The sequence below is a fragment of the Diospyros lotus genome, chromosome 1 (genome assembly GCF_014633365.1).
Source record: "Diospyros lotus cultivar Yz01 chromosome 1, ASM1463336v1, whole genome shotgun sequence".
Lineage (NCBI taxonomy): Eukaryota > Viridiplantae > Streptophyta > Magnoliopsida > Ericales > Ebenaceae > Diospyros > Diospyros lotus.
The window spans coordinates 47,719,783-47,737,650 of NC_068338.1; the positions used below are offsets into that span (position 1 = coordinate 47,719,783).

Here is a 17,868-nt window from a genome sequence, read left to right on the forward strand (position 1 = left end):
GGGCATATCGCAGTGTTTTTAGTTTAATGCATACACAATTTGACTGCTTAAATAAATCCACGATATACATCATCTTTGAGTGCATGCGTAATTATTAGACAGATTAGGTGAAGCGAAGATAGGATTTGAATACATAATATAATAATCACGACAGATATAAATAGAAAATTAGTTCCGAGTTAATTTATTTGACTATTCAATGTAAAATCCACACAGTGAATAGTAGTAAGTCCAAAAGTTTGGGCGCTGTAAGGTTCAATGTCTGGGGCAACTAAGTCCAATTAAATATAAATATGTAGTCGTCAATTTAGTCTTTTCTTGGGTGAGTACTCCATCGTCAATTAATTTATTCTTACTTGCGCGAGTTCTTCAACTTTACGTCGTTGCTTTGCAAAGACCTCATGAGTGTGATTGAGTCATGAAATTGAACATGTTAGTTATGTGTTAATTGACCTTGTGATTTTGAAAATGTTCAGAGCCTACATACTTCCATTAAGTAGTGGACACCATATTCATAATTATATTAAACAATTATTACCTTAGTAATGCCACTCTTCCAATATATTAAAATTAAACAACTTGGGCAAGTAAGAAACATTGACCCACAATCAATTATATTCTTATATATATTTAATCTCAATTAATAAACGTTTTAATTTTAAATCTTTAAAACCTATTAAATTTAATATTTGGTGATGAAAACTAAGTAGCTTTTTAACGTAATTTTTAGGGGTTGGAATTGATGTCCAAATTGGTTTTGTGATTGCTAATTTGTTTCATACATTAATAAATATAAATGATAACTTTTGTATATAAATAAATTGGCTTATACCTTATAAGGTTGCAATCTTTATAATACCTTAAGAGTTCAGAAAAATGCAGTATATATCGAGGATAAATAAAAAAGGAAATAATACCAGTTGAATACCTTTTGGGTTGAATGTAGACAAAAAACTTTCGGATTAAGTGTGCTTAAACTTGGGAAGTTTAAGTATAGGTGATCCCCTAGAAAGTTCGCGTAAATCTATCAAGATAATTTGTTTCGATCATTTATATTAGTCAATGTAAGATGTTACAACCTTACACTAGAAGATTATTTAAAATTACATCAATATCAAGCAAGATGCCACAACCCACTTTAGTTGATGGATTCTATGGCGCAATGATGAGTATTTATATAAACGTTGATAAATTCAAATAAAACTCATTATATCTTTTTATTAAGCAATAAAAGCCAATGTAAATATTTACATCATCATTTATAACAACTCAATTTTAAAGAACAATAAAAACCTAAATACAATTTAAACTCTTTCATTTTTGTTACTTTCAAAAATACTCTCTTACATCTTTTGGTTGGGAGAATGTTGTACACACACTAACCCATAAAAATCCTTCCCATTGGACACTCACACATCCAAATTTGCTCCCCCAATCCAAGCAGTGAAACGGACCGGAGGAATTAATTGGAGAAATACAAGAATGCAAATGAAAGAATACAACTTTAATTACGTTACTGTATATGTGTAAGAAACCTGTAACCAGGCTCTCCATAAGCAAGCTAGATTAGATGGCAACACTACGTAGAGCAACTGTCTCAATAGTTAATCCTGGTCCAAATCCACACAACACACCGTATTCGCATCCTTCCCCAGTGGTAGCCTTTCCTTCTTTTAGCGATCGTTTTCTAATCTCATCTAGAACAAAAAATACGCAAGCACTTGCCATGTTTCCGTACTCGCTCAACACATGACGACTAGCCAAGAGTTTTTCCTCTTTCAAATTGAGTTTCGATTCGATTAGGTCCAAAACAGCTCTGCCACCCGGATGGGCCACCCAAAAGAGTGAGTTCCAGTCGCTAACTCCTTGTGGAGTGAAAGCGTCAACCAAGCATTTCTCGATGTTATTGGATACGTGGCCAGGCAAGGTCCTGGCCAAGTAAACAATGAGTCCGGCTTCGCGGGAGTGGATTTCGACTGCTTCCCGAGAGTTTGGAATTGTATGTTGATACGCTCCCACAACTTCAAAAATTGGAGTTTCGATGGATTTATCAGGGTTTGAACCAACGATCAAGGCTGATGAGCCGTCGCCAAATAATGCTTGGCTAACAAGCAAATCGGAATGGGTATGGCAGGTGCCATTGAAAATGCAAACTGTGAGTTCAGAGCATACAGCAAGAACTCTTGCACCGGGGTTATTCTCGGCAATATCTTTGGCTAGTCGGAGAATGCAGCCACCACCAGCACAAGCCTGGTGGCCGAGCATGTATCGTTGGACGGAATGGTCGAGACCAAGGAGCTCCACAAGCCGCAGATCAGCACCAGGCATATCAAGACCAGAGGTTGTGCCAAAGACCACGTGAGTAATCTTAGAGAGTGGTTGTCCCCAGTCTTCGATTGCCTTGAGAGCCGCTTCTTTGGCTAATTTTGGAATTTCCTCCACTAATATCTCTTGACGGGTGTCCATAGACGGAGCCAAACAGGCGCAGAGATTGGGCATCCCTTCAAGCATCTCCTCGGTGAGATACATGTGACGCTTTTTGATGCAGGTCTTCTCACAAATGCGCTTCATCTTCTCTTTGAGATCGGGCATGTGTTCGCTCTTGGTGACCCTGAAGTAGAAATCAGGGTAGTCGGCCTGGTACACATAGTTCTCCGGATTGGCGGTGCCAATGCCGAGGATCATGGCGCTGCCTTTGCGATTGGGGTGGTCGGCTATTTGCACCATCACTGCTAGCTGGGTTAATGAACTTGGATGAAAAATAAAAGAAAATTAAGGTAGAATTTGCAGTGATGATGGATGAGAGAGCCGAATGGCCATTGATGCTCTATTTATACAACACCTCTCCAGTACATATACATGTATTGTTTAATAAACACACATTTGTTGACTATTTAAAGATCCACCATGCATGTTTGAATAAGAATTCGAGAGTCTCGCTTTTCAAAACGTGGAAATTTTTCTAACGAAGGAACGTAGGAAAAGCAAGAGCAATTAATTACTAATTATTCTTTTGAGAAAAGTCTTGAGTGGGTCATCCACCAACGTGGGTAAATATATTAAGATTATAATATAAGGCCATAGGCCAAAGTGCATATGCTGAATGACTACCTGACTAGATGCATTGTTCCGGTGGATACTAGCCAGGAAAAGTTAGCTTAATGGTTCCAAGCAGACAAATTACTGGCCTCTGATGACAGGGAGAAATGCCAAAGACAAAGATAGTAATAGTTGGACAAATGATATTTGATCATTTTAATATTGGGTGAAAACTTTAATTTAAATTTTCTTTCATTTTAGAGATGGAATTGTTCCTTCATTGAAAAAATTTTAAATTTAGTTAAATTTTTATTACTAAAAATTATTTATATTATAGCGACAAAATCATTTCATTGCTAAAACTTATAATTTAATTTTTAAACTTTTTTAATTTTATCAACAGAATTATTCCGTCGCTAAAAGATTTTAATTGTAATTTTATTTTTTTCAGAATTAGAGACGCTAAAAGATTTTAAATTAAATTTTAATTTTATTTTCTTTTAGTGATAGGATTATTTGTCCCTAAATTAAAAAATTAATAAAAAATTTATATTAAAATTAAAATTACGAAAATTATTTAGTGATTGGCGCATTCGTCGCTAAATTTAAAAAATATTAAAAATTATTTAGTGACATGTCTTTTAGTTGTTAAATTCAAAAAATATTAAAAAAATTAACAACGGAATAAACTATTTCTAATTTGTCGCAAAAATTTAGTGACGGCTATTTCGTCGCTGACATGTCGTTAATTAGTGATGAAAAAATTCAATGGCTAAGAGGTGTTTCTTTTTGTAGTGTTGGTTACCAATTTCTGCAAATTAAGAATTTTGGTCCAAATTCGAAATTTAACTCAAAAAAGTAACAAGAATTATCGATGAAAGCTATGCATATAGGTGTCATTTCCAATAAACTATGTCCTGCGATCCCATGCCTAGGCCCAGACCTATAGTGTGGCTCAAGGACGGTTGTCTCAGGGTCCAAAATTTTGTCAATTTAAGGGGGTTCAGAAATTTTGGGATAAATTGACCATTTTGTCCCTATTTTAAAATGATAGTTTTGCTTCTGTATAAAGTCTATTCTTCTCCAAAATTTGCAGAATGCCTAATATTTCTCTCTCTCTTGCAATCTCTTTTCTCTCAAAAATACCTACGTAAATCACTACTTTTCTTTATTATAGTTAAGGCTTAATAATTATTTTTTATTTTAATACTTTTATAATGCCACAACCAATTGGGTTTGGTTCTTGTTTAACCCTAAACTCGTTATATATATATATATACATATATTTGCTGATGTTGCTAATTTAGTGTTTACTAAAAGTTAGGATTAATTACAATACATAAATAAATTAAAATATTGTATTAATTTATTAGACAACAGGTTAAGACACGCGAGTAATAGCTGACCCTTTGGGATATACTATGTGATAAGACAGATTGAATGGATAAACTATATTGTCTATTAAAAAAAAATACTCGAATAATTTGATTATGTTAATTTAATTGATATTTTTCCTTTAAAATTGTAAAAATAGTAGTTTTTAATTGATCATTTTGAAATTTTTTTATTTTATTCTTTGATATGGTATGAATATTTTTTTTTTTGATATTTTATTATAAAAAATAAAATTTAAATATATACTATGATTCAGGGCCTATTTTTATATTTATGACTTTGGGATCCCAAAATCTCAGGAACGACACTACCCTTGCCCCCTATGGAGAATATTTATAATTCTCACATGTTGGGAGCAGGGATCTACGAGCACACCCACGTACCCGATGTCCTAATCTAAACTTGTTCTTAGTAATCCATTAGAAAAACTATTCAAATAAGGCCGACATGATTATCATTAACTTTATTTACTGTACTCTATTTAATTGTAAAAAATAAAGTATAAAAAACAATCTAAAAAGATTTTTTTTTCAATTAGATTGATAACTTAATAATACTTTTAGTTTTTCTTCTACATTTGCTCAGATCTTAATTTTAGTTGCTATTTGCTTCTTTTTTAGAGGGAGCATTCTCTTAAAATATCTAAACAAATTTTTTTATTTTATTTTTAAAGAGGGTTTACATATTGACTAATAATATCTCACAATAAGTGTAAAATTTATAGATTTAAATATTTTTCCATCTCTTAGTGTAGAAATGTATTTATAATTATTTTTCATATATATAAAAAGAGATCATTCATAATTGAAAAGTCTTTTTGGCTTTATTCTCCAACCAATTACAGCAAAAGAATATTGCACTTTGAAGATTTGTTATTTTGCATGATTGAGCCACATACTGGACATGTTGGGTGTTGTTCTAATCAAGTTAATGAAATTTCCTCTTTACTTTAAAAAAAAAAATCTCAAATTTTTAAATCATAAACACCAACACAAATCTAGGTCTAAAATCATATAAGTATCTATGTAGAGATAGGAGGCGGAGATATAAATGTAATTTTAAATATTATATGGATTGGTTGTTATGTGATAAGTTGACGCATGATATAAATATCATATCTTTCTATTCCCTAATTAAAGTGGGTCAGGCCCATGAAATTTAGACAACTATGATATTGTGGTGGAACTGTGTCGTGTCTGTGCCCCAATAATGCCACAGCGAACACAACAATAACGATAGCTAGTTTTGTCGAGAAAAGAGCAACAACTGGTCTTAGAGTTGTTCTATACTGCCCGAATGTATCGTACCGAGAGATTACCGAAGCGATTATTGTGCGATATTTTGGCTGTCAAAATATCGCCATTCTTGAGAGAAATTCGGAGGAGGGTTTTATGAAAAGTCGCGCCTCTTTTTGCACAACCTTTTCTCTTCCTCCTTCCTCACCGATTTCTACACAGCCTCTTTGTTTCTCCTTCCTTCTCGTCGACGACCTCTTGCTGAAGACAACGCGCCTCCTTCTTTCTCCTTCAAGCACAGTCTCCTTATCTTCTCCTTCTTTGTTGACTACCTCTTTGTTTCTCCTTCCTCATCACCGACAACCTCTTGCCAAAGACGCGTCTTCTTCTTTCTCTGCCTTCTTCGCAAAACCTTATTCTTCTTGGCCAACAGTCTCTCGCCACCACCGGTCTGAAATCTCCACCCACTGACTGCTACGCTACCCTGCACATTTATTTATCAAAACAACAACCAAATTTATCAAACATTAATCCTTTTGTTAAAGCAGGTATAGGGCGATTATACTCGCCAGTGTGCGAGTGTGCGTGTAGTACAATTTTAAATTTATAATTCGGTGAGTCCGAGTCGGTTCACAGGGAGATTATTTTGGATGAAAACAGAAATCACTGAATATTTGATTTTAAGAGGTGATTAAGATAATCTAAAGGAAATGATTAAAACTAAATTAACAATGAGTTTAAGTAGCTTGGGTCAAGACAATTTCAGTGTCAAAACCAATTAATTCCCAACTTAATAGAAAAGATCAATAATATTCATCTGAATTAAGTTTTGCAGATCTATGAGTAATTTTAGTTCAAGATAATGATAATTCTTGTTTAAGCAATCTCCATACATGGCATGGAAATTCTAAGTCAAGCAATTATCATAAATTGAATTATATCCCACAAATAGAATTTATAGGTACAGATTAATCATTTGGGCTTGGGTATGAAAACATTTCCAGGTCTAGCAATCTCCATACGTGGCATGGAAACTCTAAGTTAGGCTTATGCTCCAATCCAAACTCAAAGATACACTATACGCACACTGCTCAAATTAAATCAGATTAATATTACACAATTGAAGCGCAGCTTTCTTTGGGAATCATTGGCGTTGGACACTGTCCTTGCCTTAACCCAAGATCGGATTTAGCTACTCATCTTCATTTTTAAAATAAATTGGCAGGAATTTAAATGACGGGAATTAAAAGACAGTATTTAAAAGACTATTTTTTAACCGACCATATAGGCGGTTTATAATGAAAAGACAAGAATTGAAAGACTATTTTTTAACCGACCATATAGGCGGTTTATAATGAAAAGACAAGAATTGAAAGACTATTTTTTAACCGACCATATAGGCGGTTTATAATGAAAAGACAAGAATTGAAAGACTATTTTTTAACCGACCATATAGGCGGTATATAATGAAAAGACAATATTTAAAGACAATATTCAACCGACCATATAGGCCGTATATAATAAAAAGATAATATGAATAACATAATACAACTATATGGAAACAAAGGTTGAAGATTTAAGAGAGAAATTCTAAGAACGAAATCATATTGAAACTAAAGTGAAAATTTTGAGAGAGAAATTTCAAGAACATAACTATACTTTCATTATAGGAAAATTGAATGGTTACAAATGCACCCTAAGTGCTCTATTTATAGGGTAAAAGATGCAATAGAGACCACTCAATTATATAATTTAATAATACAAAATATCTAAAGAAAAATAAAATAACTAATTTAAAAATACAAAGATAAATAAAATATCTAACACATGATGTAAGCGATGATGTCATTCCAACTCATGATGTAAGCAATGATGTCACTCCAACCCATGATGTAAGCGATGATGTCATCAATTTGTGGGACTTGGGCTTTTCATATTTTTGGGCTTGGGCCTTCCTTGTGTTGGGCTTGGGCCTTCCTTGTTTTGGGCTTAGGCTTGGGCCTTCCTTGTGTTGGGCTTGGACTTGGGCCTTCCTTGTGTTGGGCTTGGGCTTGGGCCTTCCTTGTGTTGGGCTTGGGCCTGGGCTTTCCATATTTATATTATTATATATATATTATATTATTATATATATTATATTTAATTTTTTTATATTTTATATATTTTTATATTAATATTTTTAAACATGCACAAAATTTCAAAATGCATAATAATATTCAATTTAAACCATTTTAAGATCAAAATAAGGGTGAAATTATAATAAAATTTTTACAAAATTGATCACTAATCACACCCCCCAACTTAAACATTGCTAGTCCCATAGCAATTAAACTTTACACTGGCCAGATTTATTCACAATAATCACATGAATATAAAAATTTCAAATTCTAAACGGAAATACATAGAACAGAACAAGCCATCTGTCATACAGTCGAATATTCTAAATTAGATTTCGGTCAAAGGTTATACAATCTTAGGAATGGCAATTAGGATGATCATTATTCTACTTTATTCCCTCGAAGTTTCGACTTCAAACCTTACTATGGATTTTCCCTCAAATAAAAAAAATGATTCCTTGGGTGTACACACAAGGGAGCCACCGTTTTAAGAGTAAATGTAAAACAAGTTCAAACTCGGTGTCGTCCCAAATACAAAGAACGTATTTTCATGAAAGAATAGGGAATTTAACATAGCTTCATGACTGGAATAATGCCATAGATAAATAACTTCTGAATTTAAACAGAATTCTTTACTCTGAACTCGAATCCTAAGATCACATGATTTATAGCATCAAGAGGGACCAGACTGGGTTGTAATGGGGCTATGAGGTTAATACGGGTTGTCAAAGAAAAGGGTAAAGTGTGCAAAGGGTGTGTTGGGATTTTTTTTTTTTTTTTTTGACACTAATATCAAATTAAACATATATTTTTTTTCTTCAGCATTTATTTTGAAACACTCGTGCTGAAAAGCTAAGAGAACTTCCATTTTTTCTTTTTTTCTTTTTTTTTTCTTTTCTTTCTCTTTTTTTTTTCTTTTTAATATGAAAGTACCGAGATAGACTGATTCCTAAAAACACACCAGGTTGGATAAACTTCATATGGTTCTAGGTTAGACGAGGGTAATGAAAGGAATTATGCTAAGAACAGCTCAAATGGGCTAGCAAGGGGGTTAATGTGAAGAAAGAAAAAGGTTAATAGGTCCAAATTGAAAGAAATTGATCCCCTATCATGCTTCTATAAAACGATGTTACTCAGTCAACTAATTCAGAGTTTGAAATCAGCCAAATTCATCCGCCATCATACTAGACATTCAAAGCAAATTGATGTTTTGAAGCTATTGAAAATATGAGATCAACAATAAAACGCATTTAGAATAAGTGTTATTTCACTCAGAATTAATGATCATTAGGCTCAAACACTCACTCGGGTAATAGTCTCCACTTCTGTTAAGGGATCATGCAGTGTGCTAATTACCATTGCCTTTGACTTTATGACCGATAAACCAATTTCTAATTATTGAACACCCGATGCATGCAAATCACTTATTCTAATCCCACATATCTACGGTTTCAAATAAGAAATTAATGCATTCATGATTCATACTGCAAATTCAACTGGCTGTCAGTTTATAACTCCAAAGCTTTAGGGATAGCATTATTTAAAGCACGCACAATTTTTTGATTTTTAATAGGAGTAGATAAAAGTAAATAATTCACATAAAATTACAAGCATGCAGTTACAAATTCACAGTTAAACATGGACTAGATAGTTCATAAATATACCTTACTCCCTCCAACTTGAATTGCAGTAATAAAATAGGGTTTGTTAGGAATACCTGTAACTCCACGAGTCTGTAAGTTTACTGTGAACTGCTAAATCTTCAACAAACAAGTGAGAATACCCTACATATATTTTTTATATTTTTTTTTCTTTTTCACATCAAAATAAGAAAAATTCATGCAAGTCATATAATAAAGAGATGCGTCTCAAGAGTACAAAAAGTACTCCTTACTCAGCCATCTTATCATAGACTTGCCTAACAACATTCCATAATTTTTTTAAAACAAAACATAAAAAAAATTCATGCAAGTCAAAATAAACAGATGCGTCTCAAGAGTACAGAAAAGTACTCCTTACTCAGCCATGTTATCATAGACTTGCTCTCCTTAGAGGGATAAATCTAAATTAATCGGACCCCTTTTGCGCTTGCTTCCAATTACCTTAGACCAGTCTATCTGAGGCTCGTAAGGATCATGCTGTGGAACATAAGTGTGTAATTTATCTAGTAGCTCCTCAATGGTGGATGCGGAAATGAGAATATTTCTTGTAGAAAGAGAAATGAACTTTTGTTCCACAGCCTGATCAAGAAAAGAGAGCAACCCATCAAAAAAATGGTTAATATTTAAAAGTCCAATGGGTTTGGTATGGAGATTGCTCTTGGCCCAGGAGATTATACAAAAGATTTCTTCAAGTGTACCAAAACCTCCTGGCAAAGCAATGAAGGCGTCTGACTGATAAATCTTACAAGCCATGCGCTCAGACATAGAAGTCGTTCTTATAAGTTGACCTCGTGTGTACCCGGAAATCTGTGGATCAGCCAAAGGGATTGGCATAATACCTACCACATATGATTGCCCAAGATGTGCAGCCTGTGAAACACATCCATTCAATCCACGACTTCCCCCTCCATAGACCAAATTAATTTTTCTCTCTCCCAATTTTATGCCAAGTTCGCTTGCTGCAAGTGTGTAACAAATATCACTCCCAGGTTGAGAACCACATAGTACACATATGGTATTGATTCGACGAACTGGCTGGCCTTCCATTTATGTTAGTTCTTTATGTATGCCCTGAAAGTAGAACTGGTTAAAGAGGTTTGGCAATCAAAAGTAACTACATAGAAATTCAACAATAAATAAACATAAACAAAAATCATGCGTATATACAAGTAGTTGTGATTGTGGCTCACATCTTCCTCTGGTTTTACGTCCAGAAACGACTTAAACACCTTCTATGAAGCGGGGATAGGCTTCCCATCCAATTTTCTTATAGATTGGCAAACAGGGTCAATTATAGTCAGATTCCCAAGACTATAGCGTTGGTGGTCACTTCTAAACTGGGTCCATAAAGCAAGAATTTCTCGTTGCACTATTCCACACGGATGCGTCTCAAGAGTCAATCGGATATCATCCAAAGACTCCTTACTCAGCCCATCCTTTATGAAACAAATTTTATCATCTCGATTTATGGAAGTAAACCCCACAGATTTACATCGTGTGTTACAAGTCCATCGAGCACATTTGTGACAACCATTTAATCTTTTCGCTCTTCTTTTTTTCGAAAAACTACTCTTTCCCAATCCTGGAAAATGCTTAAAACTAGGTGAGGTTTTGCCAAGAAATCGAACTTTTGCTTCAATTAACCAGCGAATATCCTCAGGGATATTTTTATACATCAACATCCGAAGTCTTTCACACCTAGTGGCATAAATCTTTTTTAAATCATTTTGTGGGAGAGATGGATAGTACTTACGAATTTTCAAGAGCTGAAGATTCATTTTTTTTTTTAAAAACAGAACTATAGTAAAAGAAAAGTAAAACAAAATAATGAACCTTACAAAAGGAACGAGAGTACCTGATCGGAGAATAACACAAATGAGAGAAGACTGAGCTCAAAGAAGTGTGGCTTGCCTCATGCAGATACGGGGTCTCTTATAGGGCTGTGGAAGTCACCATTCCAACAACTACACTTGGCTCGAGACGTGCCACAAGTGCAGGGTCACGTCTGGCGTCTCCTTTTTCAACGTTCGGTGTTTCTTTTCAACGTTCCGCGTCTCCTTTTCCTTTATAGGGAAGTGTGTCGTTTCCTTTATAGGGCAGTGTGATTGCTCTGCCCAAAAAATAAATAAATAGTTGTCATCGGCGTTGAGTTTGTCTCCTTCTTATATTTTTATATATATAAATAAAGTTTTTATTTTATTATATATTTTTTAATAATTTTTTTTTTTGAAGGGGCCTCATAAAATCAAAATCACATATACCACACAAAACAACAATTCCCACCTTACCCCCCAACTTGAATTGCGTATTGTCCTCAATCGACAATAATAGAAAAGATAGAGGATAGACATACCTGGCGGTCATCGATGCATGAATATGTGATGTTTTCTTCACCCTGAATAGCTACAGGGGTTGTTATTAATGTCCTGGACCTAAAGACATCCATTTAACCTAAATGGAAAGGTGGTCTTTTAACGTCAGATTCCCAGACGATACGAAACCTCTTTTACTCATTTAATGGTGGATCCCCTAAATCCACACTTCCTTCGTCTTCCTCATAACTATACTGATAAGGTTTCAACCTATGACCATTGACCTTAAGGCATTGCCCTGACTCTTGATTTTCAATTTCGAAAGCCCCATATTCCGAGATGGACTTGATTATGAAGGGGCCAACCCATCTTGATTTTAATTTTCCTGGGAATAAATGCAATCGAGAATCATACAAAAGTACCTGTTGCCCGACATGAAAGCTTTTCCTAATGATGCGTCGGTCATGCAACTCTTTCATGCGAAGCTTAGCCAGTCGTGCATTTTCAAATGCATCTTTTCTTATTTCATCAAGCTCATTTAATTGGAGCTTCCTAGAGAAGCCTGCTTCGGTCAAACTTTTGTTGATTCTTTGAATTGCCCAATATGCTCTATGTTCAATTTCCACAGGAAGATGACAAGGTTTACCATACACTAATCTATATGGAGACATTCCCAAGATCGTTTTATATGCAGTCCTATATGCCCAAAGAGCGTCTACTAATCTCAAAGACCAATCTTTGCGATTGGTGGCAACGGTCTTTTCTAAGATATGTTTAATCTCCCTATTAGCTAGCTCAGCCTGACCACTGGTTTGGGGATGGTACGGCGTGGAAATCTTGTGCAACACACCATATTTTTTCATGAGACCTGCCACGACCTTGTTACAAAAATGGGAACCCCCATCACTAATGATCGCTCGTGGCATCCCAAACCGACTAAAAATGTTTTCCCTTAAAAATTTCACCACAATCCTATGGTCATTGCTCCTTGTCGGGATTGCCTCAACCCATTTGGACACATAGTCAACAGCAAGTAAGATATACTCATGCCCAAACGAACTAACAAATGGACCCATAAAGTCTATACCCCAGCAGTCAAAGACTTCTAACACCTGGATTGGTTGTAATGGCATCATGTTTCTCTTGGATAGACTGCCTAGTTTTTGACATCGATCACAACTTGAACAAAATCTGTACACATCCTTAAATAATGTTGGCCAATAAAATCCACTTTGTAGAATTTTTGCAACTGTTTTCTTGATGGAAAAATGGCCTCCACAAGCAAGAGTGTGACAAAAATTTATGACACTTTGTTGTTCATGATTAGGGATGCATCTACGAATGATTTGGTCAGGACAATATTTGAACAGATACGGGTCATCCCAAAAAAATGTCACCACCTTCCTAAAAAAATTTTCTTTATCTAGTTTGGACCAATAATCTGGGATCTGTCTAGTGACTAGATAATTTGCTATATCAGCGTACCATGGAAAGGTGAGTGGTTCAGTTTGAGTGTTTGTTTGAAACAATTGTTCGTCAGGAAAGGAATCTTGGATTGGGTTTTCAAATTGATTAAGATTTTGGCATGGTAGACGAGACAAGTGATCGGCTACCACATTTTCTACCCCTTTTTTGTCTCTGATCTCGATATGGAATTCTTGTAACAATAAGATCCATCTAAGGAGACGGGGTTTTGCATCTTGCTTTGTTAATAAATATTTAAGAGCAGCATGGTCAGTAAAAACAATCACCAGTGACCCCACGAGGTAAGACCGGAATTTGTCTAGGGCGTAGACAACTGCTAGCAACTCTTTCTCTGTCGTGGTGTAGTTCTTTTGAGCCTCATTAAGAGTTTTGCTAGCGTAATATATCACATAAGGTTTCTTGTCTTTCCTCTGACCTAACACGGCTCCTATCGCGTAATCACTAGCGTCACACATCAGCTCAAATGGTAGGGACCAATCAGGGGACTGAATGATAGGTGCAGAAACAAGTGAGTTTTTTAATTTCTCAAAAGCAGCTTGACACTTACTGGTCCACTCAAAGGGCATGTCTAGGACTAAAAGGCGACATAAAGGTTTGGCTATGGTACTGAATGAAGCAATAAAGCGCCTATAAAAACCAGCATGGCCAAGAAAAGACCTAACATCCCTCACATTCTTTGGGGCGGGTAATTTTTGAATTAATTCAACCTTAAACTGATCGACCTCAATACCCTTAGAAGAAACAATGTGTCCTAAGACACTTCCTTGAGTGACCATGAAGTGGCACTTCTCCCAATTTAGCACTAAATGCGTTTCCTTGCACCTCTCTAAGACTCTTTCTAAATTTTTCAGACAACTATTAAAGCTATCTCCATACACTGAGAAGTCATCCATGAAAACTTCCACCACATTCTCTACCAATTCACTAAAAATGCTCATCACGCATCTTTGAAATGTTGCAGGGGCATTGCATAGACCGAATGGCATTCGTCTGTAAGCAAATGTCCCAAATGGACAAGTGAATGTGGTCTTCTCCTGATCCTCTAACGCAATTTCTATTTGATTATACCCAGAGTACCCATCCAAGAAGCAGTAGAAGGCATGTCCCGCTATTCTCTCTAAGACTTGATCTAGAAATGGAAGCGGAAAATGATCCTTCCTTGTCACAGAGTTGAGCTTCCTATAATCAATGCACATACGCCATCCAGTCTGGATGCGCGTAGGGATGAGCTCATTGTTCTCATTTGCTATCACAGTGACTCCTGACTTCTTAGGTACAACTTGAGTCGGACTGACCCATTTGGAATCTGAGATGGGGTAGATGATACCTGCATCTAACAGTTTAAGAACCTCTCCCCGGACAACTTCTTTCATGTTCGGGTTCAAACGCCTTTGCATTTGCCTTACAGGTTTCGCATTTTCCTCTAAGAATATCCTATGGGTGCAGGTGAGGGGGCTAATGCCATGTAGGTCAGAGATAGACCATCCTATAGCTTTTTTGTGCATTCTGAGGAGATCTAGTAATGCTTCCTCTTGATGCAATTCTAGGCTTGATGAAATCACTACTGGCAAAGACTCCCTTTCACCTAAGAATGCGTACTTAAGGTGATTCGGCAATGGTTTTCTCTCAAGTTGGGGTGGACGAACCAAAGATGGTGTGGTTTCATTCCCAGGTAATTTCAATGGCTCTAGGCCAAGCATCAGTTGTGTGATCACCCTGGCTGACTCAACGTCAGGCTCTATCCCTTTCGAAGTTTGCTTCTCTAATTTATAAATAACCTGCTCATAAAGAGCCTCCTCAAAGTATTCTTCACTTAAGGTCTGGATTAAATCTACTTCCTCCAATTCCATTTCGTCATTTGGTTGCTTAGTTACCTTGAAAACATTCATCTCCACCGTCATATTCCCAAATGATAGTTTCATGATCCCATTCCTACAATTGATGATTGCATTCGAAGTAGCAAGGAATGGTCTCCCTAGGATAACGGGAATAGGTGACTGAGGACCCTGGTGGGGCTGGGTATCTAAGACAATAAAGTCCACTGGGAAATAGAATTTGTCCACTTGGATTAGGACATCCTCCACAATCCCACGAGGAACTTTTACTGATCGGTCAGCCAATTGAAGAGTGACCCTAGTGGGCTTGAGTTCTCCTAACCCTAGTTGCTGATAGACACTGAAAGGCAACAGATTGACACTAGCCCCTAGGTCAAGAAGTGCTTGGTCGACTTTTTGGCTTCCAATTATGCAAGCAATGGTAGGACATCCTGGGTCCTTGTACTTTGGAGGGGTCTTAAATTGAAGGATAGCACTTACTTGTTCTGTTAAGAATGCTTTTTCCCGCACATTGATTTTTCTTTTGACTGTACAGAGATCCTTCAAAAACTTAGCATACGAAGGTGTTTGCTTAATTGCATCCAATAAAGGAATGTTTATCCTTACTTGTTTGAATACTTCGTATATGTCTGCATTTGTTTTATCTCTTTTTGATTGGGTTAATTTTTGAGGAAAGGGTGGTCGAGGTTCAAATTTGGATCTCTCTTCAACACTCTTCCCTTTTTCCTTTTGCTTTCTCTCTTGCTCTCTTTCTTCCTTCTCAGCTTTCTTTTTACCCTCTTTACTTCCTTCATTCACTTCCTCATCATTCATTTCATCATGCCCTTGGTCTTTTTTACTAATGGTAGGCCACATTGTCCTAGGGTCCTTAGGTTTCTCAATTACTTTCCCACTCCTAAGGACAGTGACAGACTGGACTTGTTCATGATTCTCACTAGATGACCCTTCGGCTCTATGGGCTTGACCTACGGGGTTCGGACTTGGTTGTGAGGGAAACTTTCCTGGTTCTCTAACACTCAAGGTCTGAGTCAACTTAGTTAGCTGACTTCTCATGTCTTCTAGAGCCCTATTTGTTTGTTCTTGAAACTTGGCTACTTGGGTATTAGTTCCTATTTGACCTTGCATGAATTGTTGTAGGGTGTCCTCTAGAGATCTCTTATGAGGAGGTTGATATGCACCAGATGACCCTTGGTTTGGTTGGTAAGACTGTGGCTGTGAGGGGAATGGTGCATGGGGTTGGGCGGCAGAATCATTTCTCCATGAAAAATTAGGGTGATTACGGGAGTTGGGGTGGTATGTATTGGAATTAGGATTGTACCCTAAGTAGTTCCCACTCTGATTCTGATTCTGATAAGGCCTACCCTCTGTCTGACGTGGTTGTACTCCAGATGCTTGGCCATAGAGGACCTCTTTAAAAGCAGGAATGGTAGGACAATCTTCTGTCATATGGCCATTCGTCTCACAAACCACGCAAAGGACTTCCACCTCATGGACGGCCTTGGTTTTTTTTAACTCTAATTCTTCCATCTTCTTTGTTAATGCTGTTAACCGGGCATTGATGTTATCACTTTCACTTATTTGAAATTTTCCTCGAGGTTGTGGACTGACATGCTCTCTTGAGTCTTCCAAAGACAATGGACTTACCTCCCAATTCCTAGTATTCTCAGCTAAAGTGTCGAAAAAGTGAAAAGCTTCTTCAGGTGTCTTCTCATAAAATTCACCATTGCACATGGTCGACACTAACATCTTAAGGTTAGGGGTTAAGGCATCATGAAAAAAACTAACCACCCGCCACTGCTCAAAAGCATGATGTGGGCAAGTAAGAAGTAGATCTTTGAAACGATCCCAAGCTTGAGCAAATGACTCGGTGGGTTTACAAGCAAAGTTCATCATTTGTCTTTGAAGGGATGCTGTCCTATTGGCCGGAAAATATTTCTTTAAAAATTTAGTTTGCATTTCTCTCCATGTTCCTATTGATCTCGACTCTAATGTGTTTAACCACATTTTAGCTTTGTCTTTTAATGAAAATGGGAACAATTTTAGCCTCACAGTATCCTCATTGACATTCTGATCGACACAAGTGCCGCAGACCTCTTCAAATTCTCTCATGTGAGTGTACGGATTTTTCGAATCCATACCATGAAAAGTAGGTAACATCTGAATGGTACCCGGTTTAAAGTTGAATCTATGATGGTTAACTGGAAGTACAATGCAAGAGGGAGTAGTTTGCCTCGGAGGGTGCAAATAGTCCCTGAGAGGTCGAAGCATTTCAGCTCCCAAGGGATCTTGATCAACATGATCACCCCCTTGAGCAGACATGTTATCATTTTGTTGAGACATTAGAGATTGTGAATGGACTTCTTGTTCTAGCACTCTACCTGATCTAAGTCTCATACACTGTTTAGTAACTAAAAGTTACCTAACAAGTTTTTTTTTTTTTAAGTATATAGATTTTTTTTCTTTATCTTTAAAATATTTATTATTTTTTTTGTTTTTTTTTTAAAAGTAGTAAAACAACAAAAATAACACACTAAGTTACCAATTAATCTCCCCGGCAACGGCGCCAAAAACTGACTGCTACGCTACCCTGCACATTTATTTATCAAAACAACAACCAAATTTATCAAACATTAATCCTTTTGTTAAAGCAGGTATAGGGCGATTATACTCGCCAGTGTGCGAGTGTGCGTGTAGTACAATTTTAAATTTATAATTCGGTGAGTCCGAGTCGGTTCACAGGGAGATTATTTTGGATGAAAACAGAAATCACTGAATATTTGATTTTAAGAGGT

At 36.3% G+C, this 17,868-nt stretch overlaps 2 protein-coding genes across 2 annotated transcripts; both read right to left on the reverse strand.

Annotated features, from left to right (window-relative positions):
• Positions 1-1,294: 1,294 nt before the first annotated feature.
• On the reverse strand, positions 1,295-2,815 carry LOC127814108 (chalcone synthase-like). Its single transcript, XM_052355373.1, has one exon. The coding sequence runs from the start codon at positions 2,725-2,727 to the stop codon at positions 1,567-1,569; it is 1,161 nt and encodes a 386-aa protein (XP_052211333.1). The 5' UTR covers positions 2,728-2,815; the 3' UTR covers positions 1,295-1,566.
• Positions 2,816-5,997: 3,182 nt separating this feature from the next.
• LOC127794124 (uncharacterized) lies at positions 5,998-17,395 on the reverse strand. The gene is made up of 8 exons (XM_052325033.1): positions 16,438-17,395; positions 15,930-16,395; positions 15,557-15,677; positions 13,075-14,662; positions 12,041-12,570; positions 11,057-11,192; positions 10,692-10,921; positions 5,998-6,153 (listed from the first exon to the last, which is right to left on the reverse strand). The coding sequence occupies exons 1-8, from the start codon at positions 17,393-17,395 to the stop codon at positions 5,998-6,000; spliced, it is 4,185 nt and encodes a 1,394-aa protein (XP_052180993.1).
• Positions 17,396-17,868: the final 473 nt, after the last annotated feature.